A 26540-nucleotide genomic window follows, 5' to 3' on the forward strand; every position below is an offset into this window, starting at 1 on the left:
TTTTGATTAAAACTGAAGTATACAGCTGAACTTACATACACCTTTGCCAAATACATTTAAACTCAGTTGTTCACAATTCCTGACATTTAATCCTAGTAAAAATTCCCTGTCTTAGGTCAGTAAACGTTATTTTAAGAATGTGAAATGTCAGAATAATAGTAGCAAGAATGATAGATTTCAGCTTTCATTTATTTTATCACATTCCCAGTGGGTCAGAAGTTTACATACACTCAATTAGTATTTGGTAGCATTGCCTTTACATTGTTTAACTTGGGTCAAACGTTTTAGGTAGCCATCCACAAGCTTCCCACAATAAGTTGAGTGAATTTTGGCCCATTCCTCCTGTCAAAACTAGTGAAACTGAGTCAGGTTTGTAGGCATCCTTGCTCGCAGACACTTTCAGGTCTGCCCACAAACTCTCTATAGGATTGAGGTCAGGGCTTTCTGATGGCCGCTCCAATACAATTACTTTGCTATTCTTAAACCATTTTGCCACAACTTTGGAAGTATGCTTGAGACCAAGCTTTAACTGCCCGACTTGAGATGTTGTTTCAATATATCCACATAAGTTTCCTTCCTCATCATGCCATCTATTTTGTGAAGCACACCAGTCACTCCTGCAGCAAAGTTCCCCCACAGTTTGATGCTGCCACCCCCATGCTTCACAGTTTGGATGGTGTTCTTAGGCTTGCAAGTCTCCCTCTTTTTTTTTTTCAAACATTATGATGGTCATAATGGTCAAACAGTAAAATTTTTGTTTAATCAGACCACATGACATTTCTCCACATGACATGTGCAATATTCGGGCTGTTTATGTCAGTTTTGGTGCAGTGGCTTCTTCCTTGCTTAGCGGCTTTTCAAGTTACGTCGATATAGGACTCATATGGACGTACTTTACTATCTGTTTCCTCCAGGATCTTCACAAGGTCCTTTGTTGTTGTTCTGGGACAGATATGAAACCAACGTTTGTTTATCTCTAGGAGCCAGAATGTGACTTGCTATGACAGCTGTGTGTCCCATGATGTTTATACTTGAATACTATTATTTGTACAGATGAACGTGGTACCTTCAGGCATTTGGAAATAGCTCCCAAGGATGAACTGGATTTGTGATATAGTGAATTATAGTGAATATAGTGAATTATTATTATTTTTGTTGAAAAATTACTTGTTTTGCATACAGTAGATCCCCCAACTGACTTGCCAAGTTTGTTGGTGCCTAGTTTGTTAACATGAAATCTGTGGAGTGGCTGATCCTTTTTTTAATGACTTCAAGCTAAGTGTATGTAAACTTTCAACTTCAAGTGTAAGTGAGAAACTTATTTTTTTAACACATGTATTGCTTCCTAATTGTTTATGGCCTTTTACATCATACAGCAATCTAAAACTCACTTCTACCCAATCAGTATTCAAAAAAGTATTCAACAATACTGTAGTATAACAAAGGTTGATGGTCTTGATTAGGTGGGTTAAGGTGATAATTTCATAACTCATACATTTCATAAATGTAAGTTCAGTTGTAAAATGATTAGGGTAAGGGTTAGCTGGGTAAATGGTTAAGATTAGGGCTTATGATAGCAACATTAATTTCTGTCAAATTCAGCCATTTTCAAATGCAAGCCGGGTCATTCATTAAACCAATCACACTCATTTCTGCATCAGGGCAGATATGCCACCAAGACATGTTTGAGTAAATAAAATATGTAAACTTACGTCTTTAAGAAGCCCATTAGCTGTTCACGTTTCTTCCTGGACTTGTTTGTCATGATGGTTCTGTAGGTGTTTCTCTCTATACACCAGAGACGAACCATTGTCTTTGCTACAATTGTGAGTAAGAGTGGACAATAAACAAACAATATTCAGTACATCACACACACAATGCACACAGTTGGAATAAACACTTCTGCCAGTGCCCATTGTGTATCATTAAAATGCATGTTTTAAAATGTCACCTTTGACAGTGGCTGTGCGTTTGCAGTTATACAAAATAGCCAACTCTCCAAAGACATCCCCACAGGTCAGAGTTCGAAGGTTTTGACCAGTTTGACTGACAAGTAGCTCACCAGCTGGAGAAAACGAGGAGAGAGTGGACACTGAGGGAGCACAGTAAGCTATTGAGCCTGATTTTGGTAATAGTTGAGTATCTCTGTATATGCTTGAGGAATTCATACCTACCTGCTACAATATACATGCTGTCTCCTTCAGTGCCCTCCTTGATGACATTATTTCCTGGTTTGATGTCAATAGCCACCAAAAGCTCCACCATCATGGTGATCTGCTCATCGTCGAGGCGACTCAGGAAGTCATTCTTCTGGATTGCCTTGACGATCAGACTTGTCTCACTATGGAGTCATCAGTCAGCTTAGCATAAACTACTAGCAACATAGTACACACACAACTGCACATGGTGCTGCATGCATAGTCATGACCAATCACCTGACAGTCTTCTTGACTTTACTTGTCATGATCTCCAGCTGCTCCTCCAAGATTGGCTCAGGGGCCATGACAGCCGCTCTACTCCTCCTGACTTCCAGGTTGGCTTCATTACTGCTCCTCTGAGCAGGGAACTCTGTAATATATAAATACCACACATAGGACATAAGGGGCAGGTACACAACAATACCCTACATGACCCTACCCCTTTCCTTTCACAATGGGTATTATTGAATTAGAAAGTTAATGTCTACTGCCTAACTTCAACTGAGTGTTAGACTTTGTTATCCTCTGTGATATGCAGAGACAGTCACAATTTTCTGAAGTGGCATCTTTCATATAGCAAAGTTGAGATACTTTAATAACTGTTTAGCATAGAAGATTGGGGGCCAAGTTTCTTTCTGGCCATAATCTATCACCTTACCCAGGTGATGGTAATGACTCTGTCCGTTCTGCAGCAACTTCTCCTTTTCCTGCAGTCTTCTTTCTAGAGGTGAAAGAAAGGCGCTGGTTGAGATTCTCGTGGTTCAGACCATTGGTTCTTCAAACCTCTCCAGAGTACCCAAAGCCATTCCACGTATAACATGAATTCTAAAGATAGTAAAACTCAATCAATTGTCTTATAAATATCAAGCACTTGAATACTTGCTTCCAATGAGCTATTTCAGGGCGACAACAAAATTAAAAATGAGGTCCCGAATGAGGTTTGAGAACCAATGATTACATGACTGCACCATATACAGCTCAGGAAAACATTAATAGACCACTGCACCTTTTTCTTTCCTTTCCAAAAAAGTTGAAAAGGAAGGTTTTGAGTGAAGAACAGAAGGGTTAAAATGAAGAGACCACTGTAGGTTGTGATTAAAATGTGAATGTTCATGCTTGTAAATATTATGGTCAAATAAATGTCAGCGTGGAGTGCAATAGAGAGAACCTCATCTGTGGGTGGTATGTACACAATATGGCCAAAAGCATGTGGACACCATCACACCTATATGCATTAATATGTTGTCCCCTCCTTTGCAGCTATAACAGCCACCACTCTCACAAGATTTTGAAGTATCTCCATGGGAATTTGTGCCCATTTAGCCAAAAACATGAATAGGGACAAATTCCCACAGCACTTGTGAGGTCAGGCACTTGTGTTGGACGAGAAGGCCTGGCTCGCAATTGGCGTTCCAATTCAACCCAAAGGCATTCAGTGGGGTTAAAGTCAAAGCTCTGTGCAGGCCGCTTGAGTTCCTCCACACCAACCTCATTGAATCATGTCTTTAATGGACCCCGCTTTGTGCACAGAGGCACAGTCATTCTGGAAATGGAAAGGGCCTTCCCCAAACTTTTGCCACAAACTTGGAAGCACTCAATTGTCTAAAATGTCTTTGTATCCTATAGCCAGGCCTTACACTCACTACATTCCATTGTAGCAAAGTGTCATTTCTTCAGTGGTGTCACATGAAAAGATATAATCAAATATTTGCAAAAATGTGAGGGGTGTACTAACTTTTGTGAGATATTGTATGTAGTGTTTGCCTGGCATCTGCCACACCCAGATACGTCTATCAGACTGCTAGATAGTGAAGCATGATTCATCAGCAGTATTCACTGTTCCACGAGTCCAGTGGCGGGCGTGGTTTCCACCACTCCAGTCGACGCTTGGCATTGTGAATGTTGATGTTAGATTTGCTTACTAATTTTGCTCATAGACACTTCCACTTCACAATTATAGAACGTAGAGTTGGCAGGGCAGATCTAGTAGGGCAGAAATGTCATAAACTGAGTTATGGCAAAGGTAGCCACTTAAATACCTTTTTGGTTGGATTTTTGTTGCAAAGGACTGGGGAAAAGTATTTTTTTTCAGTAACGTCTCAAAACACGTTAACCCAATCAAATGCATTGCTTGGGAGGTGCTTATACAGGTGCTCATACTGGTACTTACGAGAATATTGCCTTCAGTGCAACAGTAGCTAGCTAAGTGAAGATAGCAGCAAAATCGCAAAAAATAAACCAGCGAAACTATGGATGGATGTCACATTTGTGGTGAACCATACATGTCTTTGCCCATCTCAAGTCCTGCCTCGCCCCAACACTGGATCCTTACCAGTTTGCCTACCGGTCAAACAGGTTTACAGAGGATGCCATCTATACAGCTTTACACTCTGCCCTGACCCACCTGGATAAAACCAACACCTATGTAAGAATGCTGTTCGTAGATTTTGCTCAAAATTCAACACGGCCATCCCCTCAAGGCTGGTCAACAAACTCCATGACCTAGGGACCAGCCTTTCTCTCTGTAACTGCACTTTGGACTTCCTGAACCAACATACACCAGTCTGTTAGGTTAGAGAACTTCACCTCCTCCACCCTGATCCTGAACACTAGTGTTCCACAAGGCTGTGTGCTGAGCCCCCTCCTGTAATCCCTCTTCACCCACGACTGCATTCCTCTACACAGCTCCAACATCATTGTCAAGTTCGCAGACGACACCACAGTGGTAGGCCTGATCAGTGACAATGACAAGTCAGCCTACAGGGATAAGGTCAATTGCCTGGCCGCATGGTGCGCTGGTAACAACCTGGCCCTGAATGCAAAGAATACCAAGGAGGTCATTTTTGGATTACAGGAAATCTAATGGCTGCAGTCATGCCCCAGTTCTCATCGATGGCACTGAGGTGGAGCGTGTGTCCAGCTTCAAATTCCTGGGTGTCCACATCTCTGAGGATCCCTTCTGGTCCCTGAATACCTCAGCCTTGGTCAAAAAGGCACGACAGCACCTGTACTTCTTGAGGAGCCCGAAGAAGGCACATCTGTCTTCCAAGATCATTGTGAACTTCTACCGCTGCACAATCAAGAGCATTCTGACTAACTGCGCCACAGTGTGGTTAGGTTGTTGCTCTTTAGCTGACTGGAAGGCCCTGCAACAGGTGATGTAAACTGCCCAGCACATCATCACATGAGTACCCAGCTCCCAGCCATAGTAGACCTCCAGCGTGGAATCACCAGGGACCCTTCACATCCATGCCACAAACTGTTTGCCCTCCTCCAATCAGGCAGGCGGTACACTTCTCTCCTTTCACACACCAGCAGGCTCAGTCTTTGCTTTGTCTTTGCTTCTTTCTGATATGTCGCAACCTAGGTAGGAACTAGTCATGCCTTTTACATGGCTTCATTAAAACCCCCACAGGAATTTAGCTTGTTTTAGTATCAAGTCAAACAGCTGCAGCATACCAATCTTTCTAACCATTGTAGTCAGCAGTATTAGAGAAAAGTAACAGTTTACTTATATATGAACACTAAGTGGTTCATATATGACACAATAATGACACCATGTAATGCAACTTTTGTTCCTGGGTAGTAAGTGTTATTTTGTAATGCTTATGTCTACACAAACTTTGATTTTGTGACCAGGACAGTGATATTTTGTACCTATTTCCAATGAGAAAAGGGGCAAATGTGTCTTTACGTTCACATGAAGTCAGGAAAAAAACATGAATCAAAATGAACATGTATTTATACTAAATCAATACAAAAACGACTACAAAAAATGTACAAGTGGCTTTTCTAGATTTACGATTATACTGTAAATCACTTTCACGAATCAGCCCCCAAATGTAATCTCCCATCATGCTATACTGTCCTTGGTAGTGGCGTTCCAAGTCCATTATATGGTGGAAGTGCTCACCTTGCTCCTCTGAGTATGCCCCCAAGTTCTTCTTGAATTTATCACTATTAACATCAAGGATATGGACATTGAGAGAAATCCTACAGCCCATTGTGCCGTAGTTTTTCACCAGTCTCAACCAGCTCCACATAGCCATTTGATTGCCCAGGAAGCCCCGAACCACTGCGACCAAGCATTTCCAAGCTGTTTTCTCCTTACTTGTGAGCTTCTTGGGAAATTAACTGCACTCCAGGATCTTCTTTATCTGTGGCCCAACGAAGACACTGGCTTTGGCCTTTGCCTCAGACAGCTTGGTGAAGAAGTCTTGAAGGTACTTGCAGAATGCTGACTTTTTATCTAAAGCTCTGAAAAATTGTTTCATAAGGTCCAATTTGATGTGCAGTGGTGGCATCAGCACATCATTGTGGGAGATGAGATCCAGGAGGGTAGTGTTGTCCATAAATTTAAGGATGGTGTTGGAGCTGTGTGTGGCCATGCAGCCATGCGTGAACAAGGAGTACAGAAGAGGACTGAGTATGCAGCTCTGCGGAGCTCCGGTGCTCAGGGTCAATGCAGAGGTGGTTAGGTTACCCATTCTCACCACCTTTTGCAATTGGATCCTGTAAGGAAGTCAAGAATCCAATTGCAAAAGGTGTTAAAGGTGTTTAGTCCGGGGGTCCTGATCTTAGGAACAAGCTTAGCAGGCACAGTAGTGTTGAATGCAGAGCAGTAGTCCGTGAAACAGCATCCTCATGTATGTGTTGCCTTTTTCCAGGTGGTTGAGGGTGGTGTGTGCCATAATGGATTGACAGTAGATCTATTGGGGTGGTATGCAAATTGAAAGGGGTCCAAGGTGTCAGGAATGGTGGAGCAGATGTGTGTTGCGACCAGCTATTTGAAGCACTTCATGATGGTGGTGGGTCAGTGCTAGAGGGCGAAAGTCATTCAGGCAGGTAATGGAAGGTTTCTTCGTTGCAGGGATGATGGTGGTCTTTTTGAAGCATAAGGGGACTGCAGAGTCAGGGAGAGGTTGAATATGGAGGTGAAAACCTCCGCAAGTTGGTTGGAGCACACCGAGGACATGGCCTGGAATGCTCAGCACACCTCACCGAAGAGATTGTGTTTGTCGCCTCAAACCATGTTTAGAAGGTGTTGAGCTTGTCAGGTGGCAGGACAAGCATCACTGTTGTTTCTCCCTTTGTAGTCTATGATGTGTCACAGACCACACCACATGCGTCTGGGCTCAGAGATGTTGTAATTAGAATCCGACTTATCCCTGTAGTCTCTTTTTCCATCTCTGATAGCCTTCCATAGATCATATCTGGATCTTCTCAAAGCCTCCAGGTCATTAGAACTATAGGCGGAGGATCATGCTCTGAGCTTAGCACGGACATCACCATTAACTCAGGGTTTTTTGGTTGGGGAAAGTCCTGACATTGACCCTCGGGACGACATCATTGATGCACTTGGAGATACATGCTGAGACAGAGCCTGCGTATTCATCATTGTCAACATCGGCAGCATCACAAAACATCTGCCAATCCATTGTTTCAAAGCAATCCTGTAGAGCAGTAATGGATTCCTCATTCCAGCTTTGAAGTCTGAAAAATCTGTTAATCTTGTTTTAGGCTAGGTCTATAGAATGGCAGGAGCAAAATCGATGAGTAGTCAGCCTTACCAAAAGCCGGGCGGGGGATGGGTTTGTAGCCATTTGGCATTTGTGAAAAATAGTGGTCTAGAGTCTGATCACCATGGGTGGGAAAATGTCTTAGGGTCTGATGAAACCAAGGTTGAAAATGTTTAGCCATAATTCCAAAAGGTATGTTTGGCGCATAAACAACACTGCACATCACCTTAAGAACACCATACCCACAGTGAAGCATGGTGGTGGCAGCATCATTCTTTGGGGCTGTTTTTCTTTAGCTGGAACTGGGGCCTTAGTCATGTATAAACTTTTAGTTTGTCAAATGCTGACAACAAAGACTTTAAAATTGGGCACCTGTTATGTTAATGTATGTAACATATCTTTGTGTGATAAAATTGTTGAGTAATAATGCTGTGGATGAAGATTGTATTTCTAAATTGTTTACACATTTTCTAATCTGCAGAAATCTGAATGCTTGTGTAACTTTTCAGAATTTCTTGGATGACGTGTAATTTCGAAAACTCAAATAAAACAATGTTAAACATGTATTATGTCTCATTATTGCCGAATGCTCTACAATGTCTGAACAGGTTATGAAAAGTATTTACTACGACCCGGCAAACCTTAGTGCTTAGGTGGGTAGAGAGGGATTGAAAAGAGCGTACTTGAAGAAAACTGGGGAGATCCTCAAAACTGGCGAGGCAAATGACTGGCTACTTGCCCAGGATACATACACCCTACACAGGCCATAAATGTGTGGCGCAACAACAACACTGCACATCACCAAAAGAACACCATACCCACAGTGAAGCATGGTGGTGGCTTTGTGGCTGTTTTTCTTCAGCTGGAAACAGGGCCTTAGTCAGGGTGGAGGGAATTATGAACAGTTCTAAATACCAGGCAATTTTGGCACAAAACCTTCAGGCATCCGTTAGAAAGCTGAAGATGAAAAAGAAGTTAACCTTTCAGCACACATCCAAATCCACAAAAGCATGGCTTCACCTGAAGAAGATTAATGTTTTGGAATGGCCCAGCCAGAGGCCAGACCTGAATCGAATTGAACATCTGTGGGGTGATCTGAAGAGGGCTGTGCACAGGAGATGTCCTCGCAATCTGTCAGATTTGGAGCGCTTTTGCAAAGAAGAGTGGGCAAATATTGCCACGTCAAGTTATGCCATGCTAATAGACTCCTACCCAAAAAGACTTGAGTGCTGTATTAAAATCAAAAGGCGCTTCAACAAAGTATTAGTTTAAGGGTGTGCACACTTATGCAGCCAGGTTATTGTGAGTTTTTTATTTATTTGCCCCCTCAAAGATTTCAGTTTGTTTTTCAATTGAATTGTTTATGTTATAGGTCACATTAAAGGTGGAAACATTTTTGACATGATTTATCTTTGTCTCATTCTTTTACATCACAAGAACCTGGCATTTTAACAGGGGTGTGTAGACTTTATATCCACTGTATGTGGTACTGAAAGTGTGAATCGCTGTCGCCTATACGTCATTATCTGTCCACTAACTGAGCAAATTGGCCAATTGTATCTATACTTAAGCACTTCAAGACCAACACTAGATGGTGGTGGTATTTTAAACTTTTGGTTGGGGTAATGCTCATGGTTATGGTCATACCCAGGTAATTATTTTGTTTGTGTAGCTCCTGGTTGATCAGAGTCTGTTTCTCTAGCTGCTGTCTCAGTTCCTCCATCTGCACCTCCATGGCTGAGGGGAGGCTAGAGTAGTCAAAGGAAAGATAAATACATGAAAATGGAGGGTTACACACAAAATATACGCACAAGCATGCATAAAACAAACACTGGGTGCACAATTATTAGGCAAGTGAGTATTCTGATCGCATTATTATTTCTATGCACATTTTCCCACTCCAAACCAGATAAACTTGAATGCTCATTGGATTGAATCATTTTCAGGTGATATGTATTTGTGTAATGAGGAAGGGTGTGGCAACAGTGAATAACACCTTATATCAAGGTGTGCATAAGTATTAGGCAGCTTCATGACCTCAGGTAAAATGGGCCAAAAAAGAGATTTAACTGACACTGAAAAGTAATATATTGTAAAATGCCTTTCAGACGGATGCAACACTATTTAAATGGCTAAACTATTGAGACATGACCACCGGACACTCAAAGTTTTGTTGTGAATAGTCAACTGGAGTGCAAAAAATGCATGGAGAAGAAAAGACGCATATTAAGTGCAAAAGACTTGAGAAGAATTAAACGTGAAGCTACCAGGAACACATTATCCTCCAGTGCCACCATATTCCAGAACTGCAACCTACCTGGAGTGTCCAGAAGAACAAGTTGTCAAGTGTTCAGAGACAGAGACATGTCAAAAGGCTGAAAGAAGATCACCAATGAATAAGATTCACACATTGAAGTGTATTGATTGGGCAAAGAAATACCTGAAGACAGATCTTTCAAATGTTTTATGAACAGATGAAATTAGTGACTCTTGATGGACCAGATGGATGGGCCTGTGTCATCACTAATGGACACAGAGCACCACTTCGAGTCAGGCACCAGCAAGGTGGAGGAGGGGTACTGATATGGGCTGCTATCATTAAGGATGTGGTAGTTTGACCTTTTTCGGTTGAAGATGGACTGAAACTCAACTCCCGCACTGAATAATTTTGAAAGGCCAGAAATTATTATTTTAATTTTTTTTTACTTATTTGGTCTTACTATAAAAATGTAGAATAGACAAGTGAGTTTGAGAAATAATTTGTAATTTAGTTGCCTAATAATTCTGCACACTTATGTATTCCCCTGAGAAAGATCAAAACTAATTTTTCCTTTGGTAAACATTCAATTATATTTTGGATTGACTGAAAGCATTGTGTTTGTTCAACAATAAAATAAATCTTAAGGAATATGATTTGCCTAATAATTGTGCATGCAGTGTACATGCAATCACACACAGACACACCTGCCATTAAATTGGCACACTGCCAGATGTCAGTGAGAGGTCACAGGACTGTCATCATAAATAATGTACACTAATGATTGGCTATCAACAGGAGACATTAGGATTACAATCACATACAGGCAAAACACCTAGTACAGGAATTATCACTGTCAAGCCTTGTCTTAATGCTTATGTAATGGTCACAATGTTAATTTTAACTGGAGACAAGCATTTATGTACATTTCGCAGCCTAATTTGTCATAAATTGGACAATTAGCCTGTCTGTGACACCAAAAGAATATATTTTTAACACCTAAACTAAAAATGTTGGAGAAGTTACTATATACAGCTCAGGAAAGAATTAAGAGACCACTGCACGTTTTTCTTTCCTTTCCAAATTTTTTTAAAAGGAACGTTTTGAGTGAGGAACACAAGCGTTCAATTTGTGGTGGTCTCTTCATTTTAACCCTTCTGTTCCTCACTCAAAACCTTCCTTTTCAACTTTTTTGGAAAGGAAAGAAAAAGGTGCAGTGGTCTCTTAATTTTTTCCAGAGCTGTACACAGTATCTCACAAGTGAGTACACCCCTCACATTTTTGTAAATATTAGATTATATCTTTTCATGTGACAACACTGAAGAAATGACACTTTACTACAATGAAAGTAGTGAGTGTACAGCTTGTACAACAGTGTACATTTAAACAGTGTACAGCTTGTACAACACACAGCAATTAACCTTTCGCCGAGCCCCGTCCCCCTAAGTTACTGTTGCTACGTCCGACAAACAAATAGTCAAACACGACCAGCACAACAGATTGCCATAACGGGAAGAGGTATACCCGTGCGTGTCCAGTGACCTTTTTTGGAGCAATACCTCTGCGATATCCTCCAGATCGAGGCAAGGGGATAAAACAAAATGAGGCATTCAGATATCCATTTTATTTTATTATATTATCTGTTATGCACCTTTAACTAAGCCAAAGCCATTTCCTAGTTGTGAATTATGTTCAACAGTGAATATAAAACATTCTGATTGGGTGACTTTCAACAGCCTCCAAGCTTCTCCTTAGCTGGGTTAGGCCCTTGCACAGCATTAACGGGATTGGGGAACTCAGGGGTAGGTTTTCCGTTCATAAAATGCTACATGAAAGATAAAACCACAATTATTTAAAGTTGCTTGTTGGGGTGCTATGTTCGAATTTGTTGTAAACTGACGAAAAAATAAAGTTGGGAAGCTCAAAGACCCAACACAACAGCAGCTAATGTAATTAGCATTAGCTAACATGTTAACATGTCCACACTGTTTTATCCATTGTAGGCACCGCTCACGTTGTGTTTTCGGCTTTGGGAATTGAAAGAACAACTCACCCCGAGAGATTATCTGGAGATCTAGTGTCCGATTTACAAACGCCGTGGGCGCACCGCTTCATCATCTTGCTTGGAGTCAATGTTTGTCGGACCTGCTCACATAGTAATGGTTGCTATGATGTGTAATTGGACAATGGACGTTTTGGGGGAGGGGCCGGGGAGAGGTCAATTAATGTCTAAACCACTGGCAACAACAGTGAGTACATTTCCAAATTGGGCCCAAAGTGTCAATATTTTGTGTGGCCACCATTATTTTCCAGGACTGCCTTCCGTTTGAGGATACCCCACAGATGCTCAATAGGGTTTAGGTCTGCAGACATGCTTGGCCAGTACATCACCTTTACCCTCAGCTCCTTTAGCAAGGCAGTGGTCGTCTTGGAGGTGTGTTTGGGGTTGTTATCACTGGATGGAATACTGCCCTCCAGACCAGTCTCTGAAGGGAGGGGATCATGCTCTGCTTCAGTTTGTCATAGTACATGTTGGCATTCATGGTTCCCTCAATTAACTGTAGCTCCCCAATGGCAGCAGCACTCATGCAGCCCCAGACCATGACACTCCCACCACCATGCTTGACTGTAGGCAAGACACTTGTACTCCTCACCTGGTTGCCGCCACACACGCTTGACCCCATCTGAACCAAATACGTTTATCTTGGTCTCATCAGACCACAGGACATGGTTCCAGTAATCCATGTCCTTAGTCTACTACTTGTCTTCAGCAAACTGTTTGCAGCCTTTCTTGTGCATCATCTTTAGAAGGAGCTCCCTTCTGGGACAACTCCCATGCAGACCAATTTGATGTAGTGTGCAGCGTATGGTCTGAGCACTGACAGGCTGACCCCCCCCACCCCATCAACCTCTTCAGCAATGCTGGCAGCACTCATACGTCTATTTCCCAAAGACAACCTGTGGATATGACGCTCAGCATGTACACTCAACTTCATTGGTAGACCATGGCGAGGCCTGTTCTGAGTGGAACCTGTACCATGCTGCAGCTCAATTTCAGGGTCTTGACAATCTTCTTATAGCCTAGGCCATCTTTATGTAGAGCAACAAATTCTTTTTTTCAGATCCTCAGAGAGTTTTTTGCCATGAGGTGCCATGTTGAACTTCCAGTGACCAATATGAGGGAGTGTGAGAGCGATAACACCAAATTTAACACACCTGCTCCCCATTCACACCTGAGACCTTGTTACACTAATGAATCACATGACACTGGGGAGGGAAAATGGCTAATTGAGCCCAATTTGGACATTTTCACTGAGGAGTGTACTCACTTTTGTTGCCAGTGGTTTAGACATTAATGGCTGTGTGTGGAGTTATTTTGAGGGGACAGCAAATGTACACGATTATACAAGCTGCACACTCACTACTTTACATTGTAGCAAACTGTCATTTCTTTAGTGTTGTCACATGAAAAGATATAATGAAATATTTGCAAACGTGAGAGGTGGACTCACTTTTTTTGAGATACTGTAACTAAATTGCATGAAGTCTAGGCCTAGTATATTTAAAATTATTATTTAAATATGAGAACAAAGTATAAAGAGTATTAGATACACACGCCTAGCGGCTGCTGAGAAAAATAAGTGCTCAGGATTTTTAGGGAAATTTTGCTTATAGCATGTATAAAATAAAATGGTAAATGTACATGATTAGAAATAAGGTAAACAAAGAGTCTCATCATGCAGCCAAAAATTAACAAAATATATATTTTTTCTATGTGCTACAGTGCAAATAAGGTGCTTTCAAATATTAAGTGCTTGGCATTTAACAAACTAATACAATGCACAAACACTGAAAGGCTAAAGAATAATAATTATATTGGCAATTATATGGCCAGTTCTTTTTCAAGTTGTTTTATTCATAGAAGGACATTGTGCCTGTTTCTGTGGTTCACAGTGAATGCATTTATAATTTTCTGGGTATCCAGGCTTTTCTTCATTAAGAGTTGATGGCCAGCAAGGAAGATGCGGTTTCGCGCATTGCCCTTACTGTTCCTTAGGTAGGGTGAATTTGAGCAATCTGGGATATTTATAGCAATTCTGACTTCTATGATTTATTCCGATATCTGGCTAACACATTAGATCAACACATTATACCTTTCTGAAATCCCTAAGAGGTTTCTTACCACACCAGAGAAAATTATGTAGATATTAGACCCAGAGGAGACATGCCTTTGTACCCCATAGAAATTAGCTGCCTGAATTTGATCATTTGGGACAGGTCACTTTGTAACCTGGGACACTAAATCTGGGACACTAAAAAGCCTAAATCACTTCATGTAAACCAAGATCAATATCATCATTTTGTAAAAAACATGATGAAAAGATGACAAGGACAGAAAGATGAATAACAAATATTGTATTATTCATAGAAATTGCTTTAATTGATATACAAAAAAAAAATTCCATGAAGATTTCCAGTGAAATACATTGTCTCTCTACATGGAATTAGTTGATCAACCATGTTAATACATTTAAAATAATTTTATTAAAATTGTATGACTTTATTTTTATCTACTAATATTCAAGCAACAGAGATTAACTGATTATTCAGTTAAGGTTATTCATTTAAATTCCCCCTATTAAAATGGGTGCTACTAGGGGAACCAACAGTCCTTGCAGGCAAGAGACCCGTCATCTATCACGCCATTATCTTCTGCACATGTTTTGTGATACCAATGGCTGCAGATCGCACAGGACAGCCACTCTACGGTGCATTTGGGATTGTCTCTGTTCCCATATGCATGGTGGCAGAGAGTGCATGGTTCCTCTTTTTTCTTCTTGGGATTTGTCTGTGGCTTTGGCCCTTTTCCCTTGCCCTGAACATTGGCGTAAAGGTCATGAAAGGCAGATTTGATCTCTTTCGGGTGTTGGTTCGTCTTTCTCGCACTGGTACTTGTACTAAGTCCTTAAATGAGACTGCTGCTTCTTGCATGACTCGTAGGCCTACTGCCGTCTCCACCTCATGTGCCAGTGGTGGTACAGCATCCTGGGGCACTGCCAATGGAAAATAATTCTGCTGAAGAGGGCCAGGTAAGGGGTGGGCACGGCTGCCTGCAAAAGACGCTGAGGGGGGTGATGTGTTGGTGAGAAACAAGAAGGTCGCTCTTGATGCTCTCTCTCCATCGTTTCACTTGGCCAGAAGAGGGCAGCATCAATATGGACTGGATTTAAGGGGTAGATCCCACTCCCCCAAAAGCCAGCCATGGCATTCGAAGGGTTCACTGCTTTGCTCCAGGCCTTTGAATAAAATGGCAAAAACAAGGTTCTGTGTAGCCTTTTTCCTCCACTCTGTTGATGGCCCTCCCCTCCAGCCTGCAGTAATGCTTGAGGCTCTTGAAGAGGGTGTGGTGTGTTTTTGTAGGCCAAGGACATTAGATATCATTGTGCTTCATTAGGTTTAAATGTGGGAGCTGTGACTATCAAGCAGGAGAACATGTGGACATGGAATATCTACTGACAGACTTTGCAACACGAATTGACTCCCCAACTCAAAAAACAATTGACTGTTTATCCACCCATTGTCAGACATTTTCACCATGGTGTTTAGAGAAATATTTTATTAAAATATGGAATCATTTGAAAAAGATATATTTGCGATATGCTGCTGCCATACTTTTCATCAATACACCTCTTCAACCTCATTTTTTTATTAATTCCAATTCACCCTAGGCTCTGATCTTTTATCTGGGAGTATCGTCCATCCATTAATGTCATTCAGTGAAGGGCGATCAGCACCTGGCTACAGATTAAAGCCTGCCCAGTGTGATTTTGGCAGGAGTAAGAGTAGGAGTAAAAAAAGAATAATACTGTTATAGTTTCTAAAAGTTTTCAGTTTGTGAGTTTAAATGTTTGTCTCTTTGTATAGACCCCCCTAAATAAATCAATATCAGTTAATATATTTTCTCTGTGATTTCTTTTTTTTGTCAACCGCTCAATCACATCTTGAACTCCTTACAAATTGTATAGAAATTGTATCAAATCATGTTCATTTGGCAGCATGTTTGTTTGAGTTTGATGCTTTGAACATAGCTAATGTCTCCCTACTACCGTTGAGTGATCGGAGAAGTAAATCATTTCAATTTTAAAATGTAAATGCACTGGGAAGCAACACGGTACGTTTTGCTAATCAATATAGGCTTACCCTTTCAGGTAGCCCACCACCATTTTTTCATAGAAATGTATGGAGGTTAAAAAATATATATTTTAGACATTTAAAAAAAATTAATGTATGGACATTGTTTAAGACCAGTTTCAATTTGTAAAATTCAACTTATTCGACATCATGTAATATCAAAGTAATCAGTCTTTTTTCATTACCGGAAGGCAAGAAAGCTAGTTTCAACTTTCTAGTAGACACTTCAGAAAAGATTACGATCTGTCATTTGTAATACAAAATAAAAAGCTATTATAATGCAATTCTACAAAATAGTAAGGTGGCCAGTAATTGGGGACGGTGGCCGATAATAGGAAGTAGTATTTTTTAGCTACGTAACTCACCAACTACCAGAATATATTAAAATGTCCCTTGAAATTTGAAAAATTATCATTAATGACATTCTAGTTGACATTTTTATGTAATTAATAATCGGGTGATTTTAATGGGTGTGTGTATTACGCACAGGATGTGCATGATGCGTCAGTGTAGACTTTGGGGTAGTAGTGCTTGTAATTGGTGCATGCTGCTTGCTCCTTTTTGCTTTCTTCGACTGCCGCTGGCTAGCTCTCTTTGTGGGGGTGATAAGAGGAGCAGAGGCAGCAAGACTCCTCCTGCCAGTACACAGCCTCTCTACCACCAAGACTCCTGCAGTCTCCCTCGTGGTCACACGGTAACGGAGGATGATGGCTGACTCCAGGGTTGGATCACAATGGCTGATAAGGTGGATGAAGGCTGAAGAAAAAAAGGGTCCCCAGTCGTCTTGTACTACATGCCACTGGATTCTTTCCCAGATCTGTTAAGGATTGTGTGATGGCTAATTGTGCACCAGCCTCCCCACGTTAAACAAAGTCAAAGGAGTCCTCCAAAAGGGAATCCACCCTAATGTCCCGGTTCAAAGTCCTATGGCGACCAGCAAATGGCAACGGGGGCAGGATTGTGAAGTCTGGAAGCCCCTAGTCATGTGTTGGCGCATTAGGTGGTGGATGCCAGATTAAATCGCTGGATTAGGGTTATCGAGGCAGAAAGAGCTTTTCGGTAGCTACACCCATGACTGAGCAGCCCTCTTTAGGATCCATTCTGCTCACCCCACATGGGGAAGGGGCTAGCCCTTGATACCTGTAAAACCATCCTTGGGTATAAATCCAGTAAACATCAGGACTGGTTTGATGAGAATGACACAGAGATAGAATAGCTTATCTCCAAAAAAAAAGGAAGCTTTTCGAGCCTGGCAAAATGACATTACCTGCAAGGACCAAAGAGTGGCTCATTCCAGAGCCAAGGCGGATATCCAGAGTCAAGTGAGGGAGCTTAAGAACTCCTGGTGGATGGAAAAGGCTTTAGAAATCCAGAGAATGGCAGACTCAGGGGATCCCAGAGGCCTTTTTAGTGCTACCAAGTGTGTCCACAGCCCAAGCTATCGTGAAACATAATCTGTCTGAATAAGCCTATATGAAATTATGCTGATTCTTTTATAGAAACATTAAGATGATCCAGCTTACTATGCAATTCATCAAAGATATCCCAATAATGAAGTATTAGTGAAACAAAAAAAAACTAAACCGGACGGAACTAATATTGATGCACGTGTTGGGGTTATCAACGATCCGATAGCCACCCTATTTTCACAAGTGGATGTCTCCTTGGGTGATCATTTAATTAGTAAGAGTAGCAACACATACCCCTACAGAGTTGTTATAGAGAGCATTCAGAATTATGGATGTGATACATTAAAGACAGTATTCAGCTGGTTTGTTTTACAAGGACGCCGTAGGTCACATGGATGTTACGGACACTGCAGGCGAGAACGGTGGACTGGGCTGCCTATTCAGCGGATAGTACAACATTTGAAATGATTGGCCCTGTTCATAGCGATATCTTCTTTCAAGAGAAACTCATGTTGAACGGCGTTGACATAAAGGTTATGATGGTGCGCGGTAAAGATGAGTTCTGCCTTATGGGGGCCAGGGATGTGCGTTATCGCTTGCATATATTATCAGCATCACTATTTGTCAAGAAAGTGACTACTTCGCCAGCCATGAAACTTGGACACGCTTAAGCGCTACTCTCAACCAATGCCAAGTACCCAATTGAAAGAGTGTGTATGAAGACATTTATTTTACTGGCTGGGGGTCGCGTTTGCAACCAGGAAAATCTATTTTTAAGACCTCTGCCAAAATTGATTGTCATCGGATTGGTGGACAATGACAGTTTTACAGGAAGTTAAACAAAAAATCTATTTAATTTCCATCCAATCCATCCATCTTCTTCCGCTTATCCGGGGCCGGATATTATAATCAAAATATTATAATTTGGAGTTTATGGCCATGTATGTAGATGGTCAGCAATTTCCTAGCAAACCATTCCAACCAAATTACACAACAGGGTCAGCAGTGCGTGAATTTTACCAATTGGCCTTAGCTTCAGGAAAACACCTAAAGGACCAAGCCTTGGCTATTGACAGGTCGGACTTCTAACACAGCTATGCCCTTTATGCATTCAACTGCGCGCCGGACGAAGAATGTGGCCAGCACCTATCCTTGATCAAGTCAGGGAATGTATGACTTGAGATGAGGTTCAGACAACCACTACCCCACACAATTAATTTGGTTGTTTATTCAATCTTTGACTCCATTGTTGTCATGGTTGACTAGTATTAGGAAAATGGTGAGGAAATGAATACCTCAGAGTTGACCAGTGTGGTGAACCAATTTTCATTTAGGACCCATTTCTATGGTGTGCTGGCAAACGACCAACTACCTAGGGGACCAGTCCGGAGATGTTGCATCAATGATGGTTGTTAATACACACCCAAGCAATCACCCCAGGGAGCACTGGCTGGCTATTTACATAACGAATCATTTTCATACAACATTTATTCAAGGTAAAACATTAAAAATGAATCACAAATGATAAAAAAAAAAAGCATAAAATAAAAACACATTAAAATTCAAGCTATTTTGTGGGGTCCATGGTAGGGGTTTCAAAGAAAGCTTTGGTTGGTTGAAAACCAGTTGCTTGGGGTGTGGCTAAATCATCCATTGTGTCGCCAGACATTTGTTTATACACATTTATTTTATGTCTTACAAGCGCATTTGGAATAGTTGTAAAAGGCATGTTGAGACATGCCGTGGCCTCTAAAAACTCCCCCCACCCCAACGGCCTTCTATCTTTGAATTCCATGAAGTCAAATCTTTAGACCTGTGCATTCCATTAGGAATATATTCAACATTCTTTCTATGCCTCACAGGCACATTATCTATAATTTCATCAACAATGTTAACACATCTTTTAGCTTTCTCATGTAAATCCATATCAGGCTTCAACAGTATATTGCGAATCGATGAGTCCAAATCATTTTCAACAGATTGTCTTAAATCGTTGCTAGTCGTTTTGGATTATTGCAGTTTTTCTAACTGATGTTGTGGCACCAGAAAATTTTTCTTAGTATGATCCATGTGGTTTAACCCTGTCTCGATGCAATTGAACTGGTTAGGAATGGAACTGCAATGCTTAGTAACGGCAGTAGAAAACCTCCAGATTGGTTGATGGTTTTTCTTTTCCTTGCTACTGAAGTTCTATCTAGACATGTATATAATTGTGGCTTTTTGTCTCTTTACTTTTCGGAGATGCGAATCTGTTAAGGGTATATTTGCGTGCCTTAGATATAGCGCTATTTCACAGAGTGATAGAATGAGGTCGATGGAGGCTGATTCTAAAATAACTTTACACTGACTGACCGGTGCCTTAAATATCATCTTCAAAAGTGGTACATTTCTACGAATGCATTTAGACATTATCAAACTTTCTTAGGAACTTGCACAACAGGCCAAACCCCTGAAAATAAACCCGTTCTCAGACGGTTGTCTTCTGGCGTTGTAGCTTTAAAGGGTCTGTCTGCCTAAAATGCTAATCTGCTGATTGTCGCAGGGTTTTTTAAACAAGATGAAATAGTTTGTGTTCAAGTTAATAGTTCTACTAGATTTGCCTTTAACAAACATGTTTTGGACAAGGTAAATTGCCCTCAGGTTACGGTGGTGTGAATAGTGTGTGAAAATTCTCCATCTCCAAACTCTCTGATGCGCTTTTCATTAAATCGTCAATAATTAAAAGGTTGTTTTTCTGAATAAGTAGCACATTGTCATCACACAGCAATGTTTGTTTGTAGGCCTTCTATAAAAGTAATCTCCCTCACCTTCAACATTTTGTCATACAGCAGTTGCCAACATGAATAAACCCAGATGATATTTAGAATTTCTTTGGAGAAAACAACGTCAGCATTATCCAACAACATCTTAACAAAACATGTTTTACCCGAGTTACTGGGGCCACTAATGACACAGCTGAACGGGTGTTGAAGTCGCGGGTCCTTCCTAGAATATGGTTTAGTACCCGTAAGGCCTGGTGCTGTAATCAGGGAGCAGTACACGCTTGTTGTACACAACTCTGAAACACTTAGACACTACTAAATTTTTCAATGTGAATGTTCTTTTATCTCTAGCAATTGCGTCTGCATTAGCAAGGACGTGATCACCACCACCCTCGCCCCATACAAAGTTATCAACCAGTCGTGTTAGTGATTCCAAGTTAACAATGGTTGTTTTGTAGCTGTTGAGCTTAATGCCTTTTGCTTTGAGACAGGTCAGACCTTTAACGGTTTTGTAACCGCATGTATTTGGCCCGCCTCTAACAAATTCGAGTGATGCTGTCACCATCCGGTAACACATCGGTCAAGTCACCCAGCAATGGACCCAGTGGGGGCACCCAATCCCCATGGGATGTTAAAAAGGTCACTGAATCAGTTTCTGTGTAGAGTACACGTCTATCCAACTTCTCCAAGAGTGAATACAACTCAAGTCTAGAATAAGCTGTTGTGAACGCGGCAATAAAAATGTTGACGTTACGTGGTTTGATTGGTGTCTTTTTTGTGTAACGCCACTATACCATCATAACTGTGTCTGAGATAAAGGAGAAATAACCAACTTCTATTTCACTGGAAAAAAGGTAGTGGCTAAACTCCTCCGGATCTGTAATTAGCATTGTGTTCATAAGGTTAGTCAGCTCACCCATCTTACCCCAAAGACTATTCATTGCCAATTTAGCCAAAGATTGCCTAGCACTGTTTACAACGTTTTCCTTGTCAAGCTGCACACCCTCCTTTTCATGATATTCACGGATATACTGGTCTTTAGCATCATCGTCAACCACAGATGGCGGGAAGCCGCTAGCTTCCTGCTTGTGTTTCAGGAATGTTCTCATGTAATCTGCAAAAAGAGCATCTGATGTCCTGGTGAAATCCCAGACTTCAAATATTTCCACAATGCGATAACCTTTCTCAACAGCCTTAACCAGCTCCATAGAAACCCAGGATCTTTCTGAATCAGTATGTAAACAATCTGTTACCTGGTTTTTAGACTCTGCACATAATCTACACAGGGAAAAAACTACTTACCGCTGACCCTGTGCGGTAAAACAGTGTGATAAAGGCTTTTCGGTGGACACACCGTAGCCTTAACAATACCAAAGTAGGTGTCTAGCGGTTTGACATCTCGAAAGATGTCAGGATGCCCAATCAGATAAGTCTTTGTCTTGTTGCAGAAATGGGTAAAGACTACAGACAATTATTATACTGAATTGTCTCCCCTTCTCAAGCCGTAAACTTCAAATGTATTGCGTTGGTGCAACCACCAAAAAGAGCATCCCTAGGATCAAGGCGCTCTGGAGCATCAAAGGTCTTCAAGAAAGCTTTGACATGTGCGGATGTGTCTTTAAGCTGATTCCACTCACACTCCCATATGTATTGAACATGTATGTTGTGTTGTTCTTTTAAAGCCTCCAGCTTTGTCAGCCATTGCTGGTGCATCAACCCGTACTGAATCTGGATTGATGCTTGCTGAACAATGACACTTTGGGTGAGCATGCCAGAAACAACCTAGAAATTCATAGACTGTGCTCAATCCATTGCGTTCAACATAATCATCAACATAGTAGGCACCGATTTTCACTTCACCCCTGTTCAGGGCATGCTGTATCAATATATTCTCATCGGAGAGACCACATATTCAAGCAATTGGATTGAACTGTCTGACAACGGTTGTAGTTGTCTGAGGGGACCAATGCAATGGTGTCCTTGGTGAGGAATCTGTTGCAAAAGACTTTCATGCAAGCCGAAGCAATCGTAATTGACCGGAATGGGTCAACACCACCACACTCCAGGAACTCTAGCGCATACAACCTTCTCTCAAGATGACCACATAATTCATGCAGTAAGTCTTTATTTCATGCTGCATGACAAAGGGGCAAAAACTCATCTTTTTCTTTAGCCATCATGGTATTCACACCGTAGTAATGCGGTTCCGGATGGGGGCCAAGGAAAGTAGCCTTTTTTCGAATCCTTAAAACCCATAGCACGTGGCAAGGCCAACAGCTTCATCGGTAGGAAGCAATGACTATCAATGTATCTCTGACTGAATGTGCTGTCTGTAAAAATCACGAGCTTACTACCATTAGCAATAAGTGTTGTGCCGATACCATTGTTAGAAAGGTACTGCATCAAGATGTAACGATTGAAACCTTTAGAGTTGTGTGCTATAAATGTGTAGTCATTATATTTTGGTTGCCTAAACTTTTGGAAAAAAGTAGTGACACAACCATCTCCAGCTGAACACCATGACTCAGGGTTTTACAAAACACTGATGATTCATTTCAATCGCCTGATCCAGGTTACAATTGGGACATGTTAGCCGTGCACCTGTGCGCTTTGTAGTTGGTAATACTAACGTTCTAATAACGGCCACAATCGACACAGTATTTCTTCTGGTCACACTTGCTAACCCAACGACCCACAGTTTTGTGGTGCTTCAAGCGTTTATGCTGGCTATAACAAAAATGTGAATAACATATCCGTTTACAGTCAGGGCACTGCTTTGTGCTACTGGGTTGTTATGACAGTCTTCATAAAGACATACACTACAGCTATTTTTACAACCATGATCACCACAGGTGTTAAACCCGGTATAGCACCACCCGCAGACATATGACACGCCCAGAAAACCCTTCAGATTCATGATGCCATAGAAATGGTTATCGTGTAAGTACATAAAGACAGTTCTAGGGTGGATGTCCTCGCTGTTTTGAAACTTGATAAAGTGACCAACCAGTGTTCGATGAAAGACGAAAAATGTACACCCTGTCATTTCCTCAAACCGAACAATATCGGTGAATGACACACATTCATCTAACGGTAAACCAGCTCCCTTATGTAGCTCATGACCGCTAGGCTCAGCCTCGACATGTGTACTGTGGGTTCAACAGACCAATCAAACTAATGGAAAAACATTCAGAATCATTATTCACAGCCACACATAAATGCCTTCTTTTTTTATTAATAATCTCCTCTATGAACAATGTTTGTGCTTTACGTCGCGTGGCACCAACCTCACAGTTTTTGACAATTTGTACCACCAGCTCTAGTGAGTCATCAATCATAATCTCAGCATTACTCTGCATAACACTTTCAAGTAAATTACCAAACGTGCGCTCATTATATTAATCTGCTCTCATGGTCACATGTACGGGGGATCAGAGATTCACCAATCAACTCAATCAAGAGACGATCACCTGGCCCTTGTAGTCTGAAGTCTGAAGCTCTAACAATCAAAGTATCCAAGCCAGCCATAATGATTGCATAGAATGCGGCAAAATCACCAACTTCACCAGTATTTTGTAAACTTATCAACGGTCATGATTCAACGTTGTCAAACGCATTACGCTGTAAAACACCTACACCACCATCTGTGTCATGTGATTGCGTCAGAGCATTTGGTGGAGAGTCAACTAGATTGTGTGAAAAACGGGGGCTAGTAAACTGTTATCTGTGGATTATTGTGTGCATCGTTGTGTAACAACGTAGCGGTTGGTTCATTTGTATTTTGGGGGGTGTTCTGATGATTATGTGTAGAGGTTGTTGGTTGTTCAGCGTCTGTCTGGTTTCTAACATCATCGGCAAGATTTTCTGTAGCTACACACATTCTGGATTGTCTACCTGCTTTTTAAGGGGCTGACGTATTCGGATGCACCATGCGATGCCTTATCGATGTATTATTGCTATTATCTATGAGATTGCCCTTGTTGATACTAGGCATAATATCCCTGGATATAGCCACTGCACTTGATGCGTTAGGCCCGGTCTGCTGTGTGTGTGTAGAGGATGACGGGTATTTAGTGCTGTTACCGATCACTCTAGCCATTTTTCGAGCTCTACGTCTTCTGGTCAAAGATAGTTAATTCGTTTTTTTTAGGATATGCCGTTTTCGGATATCTTATCATCACAAAATCACTATTGTCTATGGGATTGTGATTGTTCATACTAGGGATAATATCCGTGGACATATCTGTTGCACTTGTGTTAGCCACTGTCTGCTGATTTTGTGTAGAGTTTGATGGGTGTGGGTTGGTGTTAGCGATCGCACTAGCCAATTCTCTCTCTCTACGTTTTCTGGTCAAAGATAGTTTATTCTTTTTTTAGGATATGCCGTATTCGGATACGGGATGCGTGGTCTTATCATCACAAAATCACTATTGTCTATGGGATTGTCATTGTTCATACTAGGGATAATATCTGTGGACATATCCGTTGCACTTGTGTTAGGCACGGCCTGCTGAATAAGTGTAGAGGCTGACGGGGGTGGGTTGGGGTTACTGATCGCACTAGCCAATTCTCTAGCTCTACGTTTTCTGGTCAACAATAATTTACTGGGTTTTTTATGCTCCATGATTCGTTTCAAGTATAGTAAACAAAAATGTTAAGAAAAGTTGATGACACACCCCTTACAAAATAAACAGCTCTAAAATCACATTTGAAACACATACCCCGTTTTGAGACTAAACAGGTTACAAGATTTATGCATGAAAACATCATTGACTGGACCAATTGTTCACGTCTAAAAAGCATGTTTTGACCCCTAAGCGATCTATTTTCCTGTGCTAATGTGGACACCTCAGTAGCTTCATATCTCAAACCTTGTAAATGTGTATCTACTTCATATCTAAAACCATTAATAATGAAATCCATTTAATCGAATATGTTACGAACAACATCTTCGATTCTGACCATGGGGTCATTAAGAAACTGATGCTTGCGCCCATGATCATAAACCATATCATACAATTGATCTAAAACAAAACCGGCACATCACGGTTTTCTCTTATCGGACCACTGAAGTCTAACGGAGGGAGCAAATCTCTTTCATTGAACGATGCTGTTGTTTCGATGGTGTTGTTGAGCTGGTTTACTTGCGGCGGCACACCGCCGGTCTCATCCATTGCGTTGTTATCCCCCACACCTTGTGGTTTAGGTACAGGGTACAAATTGGTGAATGTCTCCAGCGTCTTAATGGTGGTGATCGGGGTGGCCGATAGAGATCTTCCCAAGAGCCAGCTGTAAAGACATTTTTCCCTTTTAGTTATTTGAGCATTTCCACATTGTCTAAAAATGTGCATACAACCCCACACACACACAAGTTTGTACAGCTACCCTCATGGGGACCAGAAAATAGAAATTGCATGCTCCCTTGCCCTAATCTTAACCCTAAACCTAACCCAAATCTTAACCTCAATAAAGCAACATTTATGCCTAAACTTTACCTAGAAGTAATGCCTAACCTTAACCCTAAACTTAACCAGCAACACCTGGACCTTAAAGAAACCCCAATTCAACTATAAAATCAATTGTAAGTTTGACCCTAAACCTAAACCCTGAGCCGGAAATAGACTTTTGCCTCACGGGGACCGGCAAAAAGTCCCAATGAGGCAAATTTTTTCTGGTTTTACTATATTCATTGGGACATTTGGTCCCCATGAGTTCAGTAAGACCTAACCCACGCGGTCAAAGCAGTTCTTTTTGCGGCACTTTTCTCACACACCCCATTGAAAAATCATCATCTGTTGAACATCTTATGAGTACAAAATTGTACAGATAATTAAATAAAATAGGTCTATTGTTAGCCAAACACCCATGACATGATAATTTATAATAAATAAAAAGTTATACACTTTTATTGAAAGCTGATATATTTAGCTTGTGATATAAACAAGATGCTTACCTCATTTTAAAACGTAAGCCAGCTTGTTTAAAAAGCAAACCATCAAATTACAACGGATGTGCGGTAAACGGTATTTGTCGATCCATACAAAGATAAAAACATACCACGTTATTACATACCTGTAGCCATATTGAATTAGGCAACACAATGACCTTTCAAAACAGACAGTTGATATTTGCTCAAAACCTATAGGAATCATTTTTTTTGTTATTATGTATCTTGTTGGCTAACAACACATGATTAAAACAGC

General features: G+C 41.1%; 1 protein-coding gene across 2 annotated transcripts in view; it reads right to left on the reverse strand.

The window, feature by feature from the left end:
- prkg3 (protein kinase cGMP-dependent 3) overlaps window positions 1-26540 on the reverse strand; it is a 181874-nt gene that overhangs the window by 88040 nt on the left and 67294 nt on the right. For both annotated transcript variants that reach the window (XM_013138456.4, XM_013138454.4), the window contains exons 2-7: window positions 9365-9465; window positions 2857-2919; window positions 2436-2568; window positions 2175-2341; window positions 1952-2065; window positions 1713-1818 (exon numbers count right to left, since the gene is read on the reverse strand). In XM_013138456.4, coding sequence (XP_012993910.2) covers window positions 1713-1818; window positions 1952-2065; window positions 2175-2341; window positions 2436-2568; window positions 2857-2919; window positions 9365-9452 — 671 coding nt within the window. In that variant the 5' untranslated portion in view covers window positions 9453-9465. The remainder of the gene's footprint in view (window positions 1-1712; window positions 1819-1951; window positions 2066-2174; window positions 2342-2435; window positions 2569-2856; window positions 2920-9364; window positions 9466-26540) is intronic.

Source organism: Esox lucius, chromosome 18, assembly GCF_011004845.1.
Source record: "Esox lucius isolate fEsoLuc1 chromosome 18, fEsoLuc1.pri, whole genome shotgun sequence".
Lineage (NCBI taxonomy): Eukaryota > Metazoa > Chordata > Actinopteri > Esociformes > Esocidae > Esox > Esox lucius.